The sequence below is a fragment of the Orycteropus afer genome, unplaced genomic scaffold, assembly GCF_000298275.1.
Source record: "Orycteropus afer afer isolate SDZICR_OR568_19922 unplaced genomic scaffold, OryAfe1.0 scaffold00002, whole genome shotgun sequence".
Classification (NCBI taxonomy): Eukaryota; Metazoa; Chordata; class Mammalia; order Tubulidentata; family Orycteropodidae; genus Orycteropus; species Orycteropus afer.
In genome coordinates this window covers 11973050-11982639 of record NW_006921589.1, presented here as the reverse complement: position 1 = coordinate 11982639, position 9590 = coordinate 11973050, and the positions used below count along the sequence as shown (strand labels likewise).

General features: G+C 51.6%; 1 protein-coding gene across 1 annotated transcript in view; it reads left to right on the top strand.

Annotated features, from left to right (window-relative positions):
• RUFY4 (RUN and FYVE domain containing 4) overlaps positions 1 to 9590 on the top strand; it is a 123901-nt gene that overhangs the window by 69691 nt on the left and 44620 nt on the right. Inside the window, exons 2-8 of the mRNA XM_007935785.1 lie at positions 1998 to 2104; positions 2998 to 3123; positions 3647 to 3753; positions 4087 to 4230; positions 4747 to 4816; positions 6535 to 7182; positions 8026 to 8132. Of these exons, the coding sequence (XP_007933976.1) occupies positions 1998 to 2104; positions 2998 to 3123; positions 3647 to 3753; positions 4087 to 4230; positions 4747 to 4816; positions 6535 to 7182; positions 8026 to 8132 (1309 nt within the window). The remainder of the gene's footprint in view (positions 1 to 1997; positions 2105 to 2997; positions 3124 to 3646; positions 3754 to 4086; positions 4231 to 4746; positions 4817 to 6534; positions 7183 to 8025; positions 8133 to 9590) is intronic.

The window sequence follows — 9590 nt, the reverse complement described above, 5'->3', positions numbered from 1 at the left end:
TGGACTGCTAAAAGAACTAACAGATCTGTCCTGGAGGAAGTGCACCCAAAATGCTCCTTGGAAGCGAGAATGGCCAGACTTCGTCTCACCTATTTTGGTCATGTTGTCAGAAGGGACCATTCCTTGGAGAAGGACGTTATGCTTGGTAAGGTGAAGGGTCGATGAAAGAGGGGGAGGCCTTCAATGAGATGGATTGACACAGTGGCTGCGATGATGGGTTCAAGTATAGCAGGGATCGTGGAGCTGGCACGGAATCCGGCAGTGTTTCGTTCTGCTGTGCATGGGGTCACTATGAGTCGGAAACGACTCGATGGCACCTAATAACAACAACATCAACCTACTAGTTAACTACCCATTCTCTGCCCTTGATCCTGCCTTTGCCCCTTCTCCCCAGGTAGGTCCTCCCACTCTGAGCTCAGCTTCCTCTTCCAGGGTGCCGGGCTAGGCATGAGTCACTGCAAACTCAGGAAGATTGTTTAGGACCCACAGTCTCAAGCCAAGAGCTCAAGCCAAGAACCCTGCTCTTTCTGCCTCAACTAGCCAGGTTTCCCCGGTGAGTAGCAGGGAGGCTCCTGCGAAGATCCCTGGGGTAGCTGGAGAACAGGAGGTGATGGCAGGAGCTAGAGGAATAGGATTCTGGTAGAGACAAGGGAGAGGAAGAGGTGCACTCTAGATACTCGAGGATTTCATAGAGAGGATCTGGGCTAGAAGGGGCTGCAGAGACACACACTCCAACTCCTTGGTCTACATAAGGAGAAACAGGTCCAGAGAAGGTGAGAGACCACACTGGCGAGTTAGTAGTGAGTTGTTACTATCCACTGTCTCCTCTTCCTGGGAGTCAGCAAGTCCCTTCTGATGTCTAATGTCATGGCAGGGGTGTTGTAGGGGGACTGTCATTTCAGCCTGGGAAGTGAGCTTGGACAAGGCCAGGTGGGGTGAGGCCTGGGAAGACTAGAGCTTCAGGATGGAGACCGGGGTCTCTTGACTTCCAGTGCTGTGCTCCCTATACCCCACCCCTACCCACCCTGCCTCCTTTACCTTCATGACCCTCTCCCTTCCCATCCACCGGCTCCCACTGTGTCATCGCTCCCCAACCCCACCCTCACACTCCAGCAACCACAGTCTAGGAGACAGGATGCCTGGTTTTCCAGCCAATGCCTGGCTCTGACCCCAGGTTATCAAAATAAGCCTACAGGGGCCACAATGTCCCCCTCTGAGCCCCAGGAACAGGCTGAGATTCCCCTGGGAGAAAGAGACAAAGTTAGCCTGAGCTCTGCCCGCCCTCCACAAACACACACATTTTCCCCTCAGCCTGAGCTCAGGAAAGGATTAGTGTGTCTCAAGGGTGATGACTGCCTGGTGAGGACTCCCCACAGAGAAGGGGGTGATGTTGCCTTGGCCAGGCTGCCATGCAGCACAAGTACCCACAGGACATCAAGTGGAGGCCAAGAACCTTAGTTTAAATTCTGGCCCCACCATTTATAGCTTTGTGACCTTGTGACTAACCCTCTCTTTGCCTTACCTTCTATGAACTTCACTGGATTAGTGTGGGGCTGATGAGACACAGTATGCAAAGCACTTAGCACAGTGCCCGGCGCCCAGGAACTCATCAGAGGTGGCGGCACCATCACCTTCACACACTGGTCACCAGAAAGATCTCTGTCTTTTCACCCAGTAGTTAACCTACTGTGTGACCCTAGGTAAGTCACTTTCCCTCTCTAGATCCCTGACTCTTCCTTTGTCTGAGGAGAAAGTTGGCAGCTAAGCCCAGAGAGTCCTTCCAGGGCCAGGACGGCCCAAGTTACAGGGACTGTTTTCTTTTTCAGGATTCCTTGGTGCAGGAGGGGGTTTTCTTCAGGTTCCCCGGGGCCTTGAAGGTTGGTTTTTTCTTGGGGGTTTTTCTGAAACTGAGCTGGGGGAGAACTGAGGGGTGTGGGAGAGCCCGTCCTTTGGAGCCCTCACTACCTGGTGTCTGATGGCTACTGTCCTCTCTGTAGCTGCTGTCTCTGCCATCCTCCAGGGATATGGGCATGGGCAGCAGTCGGTGACAGATGCCAGCGCTGAGCTGCACAGACTCTGTGGCTGCCTGGAGCTGCTGCTGCAGGTGGGGTCCTCTCCACCTCTCCTGTCCCCTCTGCTCCAGGCCCCAATGACCATGGGAGGTTTTCCCAGATGCTGAGGGAAAAGCCACTGCCTCCCTTTGTTACTATGTACTGTCTCCTCTTCCTAGGAGTCACCAAGTCCATCCTGATGTCTAATGTAATGGCGAGGTTGTTGTAGGGGGGCTGTCATTTCAGCCTGGGAGGTGGGGTTAGACAAGGCCAGGTGGGGTGAGGCCTGGAAAGACTAGAGCTTCAGAGCATGGATGTGCTGACAAGGGCCCTTCTGCTGCTGGCCAGAACCCCAGTCCTAACTAGCACTAGCTTTTATTGAGTACTTACTATGTGCCAGCCTAACCCTTTATATGTTCCACCTCATTTAATCTCACTCTGTGGTACCTGACTATCTGCCCCCTCCCCCAAAACACACACACACACTCACATACACATACCCCTTCTACTTCTCTGATTTCTCTGACTAGGTGTCACTCATCTGTTCATACCAGCCACAATGGCCTCCTTGGTCTTCCCAGAGCATGCAGGCACATTGCCACCTCGGGGCCTTTGCAGTGGCTTGTGCCTCTGCTTAGAAGGCTCCTCTCCCAGAAATGTGCCTGGCGTACCACTTGGTCTTACCGCCTTCAGGTCCAGGATCAAATAGCACCTTCTTGGAGAGGCTTTCTCTGGCCACCCTTAGCTAAATTGTCAGCACACACACACCATGCACCCTGACACACATATAATACATACACTCCACATGCACACACATACCATACCACATATACCGCCCCACACACACACACACACACACACCTCACAGCAGGTGAGCACACTGGACCAGAAGGAGGTTTCAAGGAAGAAGCACTTCTATGCTTTTCTCTCTGCTGCTTGTCCCCAGTTTGACCAGAAGGAGCAAAGGAGCTTCCTGAGACCTCGGAAGGATTACTGGGACTTTCTCTGCACTGCTCTGTGGCAGCAGCGGGGGAACATGGAGCCGGTCTGCTTCGTCCGCTCTCAGGACAAGGTATCCAGGGCAGAGATGCTGGCCTCAGAGGGCATGACAGCAAGCCCTTGGCAAGGAAGGCTGGGGGACACACAGGCCTGTCCAAAAGTCCTTTCTCATCAATTCCTCATTCCACTGACCACAGCCCCCCTCACCTGAGCCTCAATTCTTCTCAGCCCTACCCTCAGGATCCCACTAGCCACCTCCTTTACCTGAGCCCTCAAGTCCTGATATGCCCTCTCTCTTCAACCACAAGTTCCCATCTTCTCTCTCTCTGAGTTGGCTGAGCTTCTTCCCACCTAATAAAAACCAGTTGTCGTCCAGCCACCTCTGAATCCTGGTGCCTCAAGTATGTCAGAATAGAACTGTGCTCCATAGGGTTTTCAATGGCTGATTTTCAGAAGCAGATCACCATGCCTTTTCTCCAGGTTGCCTTGGGGTGGACTAGAACCTCCGACTTTTCAATTAGCAGCCCAGCACATTAACCATTTGCATCGGTCAGGCCTAATGCCACCCCCTACTCTGCCCTTTATGGACTCTGCAGTTGAAAACCCCGTTGGGGAAAGGGCGGGCCTTCATCCGCTTCTGCCTAGCCCACGGACAGCTGGCTGAGTCCCTGCAGCTCTGCCTCCTGAACCCAGAGCTCACCAGGTAGGCCTGTTGGAAATTCTTCCTGACTTCTCACTGGTATTGTATGAACCCATTTTCCCTTCATCTTGACTTTAACCCTTCATCCTCTTAACCCCAGATGGATGGTTTAATATCAAGGACAATGAAAGGGAAATTCCAAAAGGAAAAAAGTTAAGGAAGAAAGGGCAGAAGGGGGATGAACCCAGGAGTTCTGCTAGCGACATGGTTCTGGTCCTAAAGGGCCACAACCTTCACTGGGGGAAAAGACCCATTATGGTGTGCAGTGGAGGCTGACTCTCCAGGTTGGAAGTGCTGATAGTCAAAGGCCGAGAGTGTTGGCGACTGTTACCACAGGGAATGGTATGGCCCCCGGAGCCCTCTGGTGTGCCCTGAACTCCAGGAAGACATCCTGGACTCTCTCTACGCTCTCAATGGGGTGGCCTTCGACTTGGATCTGCAGCGGCAAGACCTGGATGGGGCCTGGCCCATGTTCTCAGAGTGAGTGAGTGCAATGTGGAAGGAGGCTTCTTTCAATGCATGCCCCAATCACCACCACCTTTCAAACAAGCCTCAAACTCTCAGCCTCTAGCCCCGTCTGACCCTCCTTCCTGTCTTACTCCTTGGTCCTCCACTCTCCTAGCCTTCTATTTTCCCAGTGTAACCTCATGCTGTCCCATGACACTTCACAGAATATGCAGTCACTAAAGATTTTTTGAGTCATCAAGGTGGAGGGTTCGAAGGATGACTAGATTGGAATGTTGGGGTAGGATGTATGGATGAATGAAAGAGGGTGAAATATATGGATGAATAGAGGATGAGCTATTGGATGGAATGCATGGATGGATAGAGGAGGGTGGGATGGATGGATGGATAGAGAGTGGGATTCGTGAGGGTAGGGGGAGCAAGAAGTATAGTAGAATGAGTATGTGACAGGTGATGGGCTTTCCTATGTCTGAGGACCAAGTCCACCACTAGAGATAAGCCTAGGGGTTCCCCTGACCCTTTCACTTTCAGGTCACGCTGCTCCAACTCCAAGCAAACCCAGGGAAGAAGACCCAGAAGGACCAAAGTTTCCCCAAAGGAGGTGCCTCTTCCCCACTGTCCTCTGTCCTGCCTTTTCTCCAACTCTGTTGGGACCTCCCCAGGTTAAGCAGTTACTGAGCCCTGACCTACCTGGACAGACACAGAGAGGTCAACATGTGGACCTGGGGGCTAGGGAGCCACAGGGGAAGAGAGGACTTGTGCTCCTAAGGGGGTGGTGATACCAGGAGAGACAGGGCACACTAGCAGGAGCCATGGCAGCCCGTGGGAGGAGGGGGTGTAAAGGAAATGCTTACAGGAGATGCACAAGGGAGCCAAGCTCTGTGGAATCTCCTACACTTGACAATTTACATCTCATCTCAGTTCAGATAATGACTAACAGCCAGTTCAAATCTCAGCCCCACCACTTATTAACTATACTCCTTGGGGAAGTTACCTGTCCTACCTCATAGGGTGATTGTGAGAACGAATTGAGACAACCCATGTGTAGCAAAGAGCACGTGCTTGTCATTGTTGTTATCATCCTTTTCCAGGCATATACTGCACCCCTACCAACTTTCAGGCACCAGGTACTATACAGCAACAACAACAACAGCGCCACTCTGACAGGAATGTACCACAAATGGGATGCTTGAACAAACATGAGTTTATTCTCCTACAGTTTGGAGGCTTTAAGTCCAAGTTCAAAGTGCCAGGTTCTAGAGGCTGGGTGAAAGCCCCTCAGCCTCGGGCTTCAGCTCTGCCTCCCAGCCCACTGAAGCTAGAGGCTTTTCTTCATTCAGATAGCTGCTGGCTGCTGAGACTGACAAGCCCAAGATTGACAAGTAAAAAGGCATAGTCCTGATGTTACCACACAGCAGGCCATTAATTTAAGTCCATTGAAAGTCCCAAGATCAGCAAAGCATAGCAGGCTGCTGAACAACGACTCGACCACATGCAGGGTTCAAGTGTGCCGTAAGCTAGAGACCATTCCCAAAGCTGCTTCTTATATATGGGAAGCAGACCACATTCCCTAAAGTAGCTACTCAGCTGCTTGTGGTAGATCCCACCATGGAGTTGATTGCCAGTCTCATCATGGGGAATAACTACCATCAGCTGCCCAGCCACGCAACCAGGCCCAACCAAGTTGACACACAGCTTTAAATACTACAGTATCCTGTCTCCAGCCTCATGGAGTTCATAGTTTGTTTAGAGAGACAGACACCTGAAGGCACCCAGTGCAACATAACATATGAAGTATAGTGATACAAACATGTGCAGGGAACGTGGGAGACAGAGAAGGCTTCTTGAAAAAGGTGACTCTTAGCTGGGTCTCCATCTATTTAAATTTTCACCACAACCTACAAAGTAGGTATTATTATTCCCACTTTGCAGATAGAAAACAAAGGCACAAAGAAGTCAAGTTCAGGAGGTGGGACCAAGAAAGAGGGATGGGAGGAACTTAGGGGAAACCAGATCAATGCAGAAGCCATGACAAGCAGCCTGAGGGCTAGAGAAGTGGAGGAAAGTGTTTTGAGAAGCATTGCTGGGACCTTCCCAGATCAAAGTGGGCATCAGAGATCACCGGGGGTGTTTGCAAAGATTCCGATTCCTGGGTCTTTCCCCAGACAGTTGAATCAAACTTTCCGCTGCGGGGTGGGGGGAGGCCTGGCCATCCATATATTTGGCTAGTCCATTAGATTACAGCTGTGGCTTCTTCCATACCCCAGGGTCACTGAATCAGTGCTCATCAGGGTGACAGTTTTGGGGGCTTCTCTGCAGATCACAGCTGCATGTGGAGGCCCCAAAGAATTCCATAGGGAAGAGCCACACTCCACCCAAGCCAGCTGTTTGGGAGATGCACCCAGGGAAGACTGTGTGATGAGACTTCCTGGATCCCAGCTCCACAGGCATCTTAGCCCCCTTTTGGAAAGGAAGAGAGATCTCAGGAGCGCCAGAGCCCCCCAAAGTATGTGGGAACCTGAGGAGGAGGAGGAGCTTCAGCAAGACCAAAGCAAGGGAGCCCCAAGGCCTGGGATTTGCCTACAGAACTCACTATCTAGTATCCAGGAACAGGGGGAGGGGAATAACAGAGCTCCAAAGGCGGTAATAGGGACAGAAGCCAAGGGCAGAAGACTCATTCTAGGAGCAGAAGGTCAGATTCCAATAGAGGAAACTCATGACGGGGAAGCAGAGCAGTGTCATATCCAGGAGCTGTCAGCCTCCAACCCAAGACAGACAAGAGAGGAAGCAACATTGAGAAGCAGGCAGCAGGCAGAAGTGCTTAGCATCCTGGGGGAGCCCTGGGTCCTTCAGGGCCTGGGAAAATGGGACAGCTTCACCACAGGAAAGCCACAAGAGCAGGCAGCAGTGACCAGTGTGGCCAGGAGAGAGGAGCAAGCAGAGGCACCCTTGCAGGATCTGGTCAAGGTGAGAACAATTGGCTCTGGATGTCTCTGTTCTCCTCTCTCTAATCTGGCCCACAGACAGTGCTCTCCACTGGCAGCCTGGCAGCCGCTCCAATCTACAAATCCATTTTTATTACCCCACTCAAGATTAGATTCAAAAGATGGTCTTTTGAAAGCCATGTGCTCTTCAGTTCACCATAGTCTCCACCTCTCCCTACTGCCTCACACTGTTATTGTTAGCCGTTGAGTCGGACCTGAGGTATCACTATGGAAATAGATCGCCCAACCTTCCTTCTAAGGAGTGGCTGGTGAGTTTGAACTGCTAGCCTTCTGGTTAGCAGTCAAGTGCCTTAGGCACTATGCTACAGGCCCACTTTATGCATTTGTATTGCCTGCCTAACCCCTATAGACATTTGAGTTTGAGATCTCTTTGTAACAATGCATTGGAGCAATCATGTGCTTTCAAGCCCTATACTCCTTTTCATTGGCAGATTTTTCCCAGTCCCTACATTCTGCTGTTGCAGACCTCACCTAGTTGAGGTGAGAAGCGTTATAAATGCTGCCCTGGAAGTTACCCTATATTGTTACAGAGCCTGCCTTCAACCTCCTCTGTGGAAAGATTTCGTCCAGGTCCTTGAGCTTTGTCACTTCCTTCCTCTGAAGGAAGAAATGGAGCCTCAGGCCCTCCCAGGGGCATGGGCTAGAATAGAGCCAGACATCCAGCTCCCAGCCCTGCCCTCCACCCAAGGGCTAGTCTCCCATGGCTGGAATCTCATGGGGATGTTCTTCAAGTCAGTCCCTGGGCTGGAGTCTCTGCCTTATTCCTTCAGCTTCCCTTTCCCTTCTACACCCCTCTCCTCTTCAGAGCCTCAGACATCAACTTTGGAAGGTCAAGGAGCTGGCCCAGCACCAGGAACAGCTGCTGAGGGAGCAGGAGGGGGAGCTGAAGGGCCTGCAGGAGCAGCTCAGCAGGTAACCGTGGCTACCACCAGAATGCCTGGGCAAGAGAGCCTGGAGATCAGAGGGGCCAGAGGTCTCAATTATCACGTCTGAGAGCATCTTTTGAGCACCTCCTGTGTCCCAGGCCTGGGCTGATCACAACTTTGGATGCTGATGGATGCAGGGCATTGTTCCTGCTCTCAGGGGGCTCCCGTGCTCCCCTCCTCTTGGCCAGCCCCATCTCACAGTGGCTGTTCTGGTTACCTAGTGCGGCTCTGACAAGAATATACCACAAATGAGATGGCCTTAACAAACAGGAGTTTATTCTCTAACAGTTTGGAGGCTTTAAGTCCAAGTTCATAGTGCCAAGTTTTAGGGACTGGGTGAAAGCCCCTCAGCCTTGGGCTTCAGCCCTGCCTCCAGCTCCTGGCCCACGGAAGCTAGAGGCTTTTCTTCACTCAGACAACTGCTGGCTGCTGAGGCCGCCAAGCCCAAGGTTAACAAATAAAAAGGCACAGTCCCGAAGTTACCAAACCACACCACACACAGGCTATTAATTCAAGTCCATTGCAAGTCCCCAGGTCAGCAGAGAATGGCAGGCTGCTGAACAATGACACGGCTACATGCAGGGTTCAAGTGTGCCACAAGCTAGAGACCATTCCCAAAGTTGCTTCTTATATACGGGAAGCAGACCACATACCCAAAACAGCTACTCAGCTGCTCACGGTAGATCCCACCATGGAGTTGATTGCCAGTGTCATCATGGGGAATAACTACCACCAGCTGCCTAGTCATTCAACCAGGCCCAGCCAAGTTGACACACAAACATAACCAGCACAATGGCCTCTCCCAGTAGCCCATAGGAGAGGTCCAAGGCCCTGCTCCTCTCCCCTCCCCCCAACACTCACCTTTGTCTCCTTCTGCTGCCTCTTCTGGGCCCCTCCTCTCCATCTGCAATCTACGCTGCTTCCTTGTCCCTACCACACTCCTCCTCCACCACTGTCTTTCAGTCTCCCTCTTTCCCTCTCATTTTCTCACTCCCTGTTACTTAATCTCTCTTTCACCCTCTTAATAATCACAATCGTTATTTACTGAGCATTTACTGTGTCTCTGGCATGGTTCTAGGTGCTTCCTCACAATGACTTTATGAGACTGGTTCTATAAGTCGTCCCATGTTATAGATGAGGAAACTGAGGTTCAGAGAGGCTACACAGTTCTCCCAAAGTCAGCAAATTAGGTAAGGAGCTGAGATTGAAACCCTAGCAGTTGACTCTGGAACCAGTGACTTAAACACCACCCCTCAAGCCAATATTTTTTGTTGTTGTTGTTGTTAAGTGCCGTCAAGTCGTTTCCGACTCATAGCGACCCCATGCACAGCAGAATGAAACACTGCCCGATCCTGCACCAGCCCCACAATCCCTGCTATACTTGAGCTCATCATTGCAGCCACCGTATCAATCCATCTCGTTGAAGGCCTCCCCCTCTTTCGTC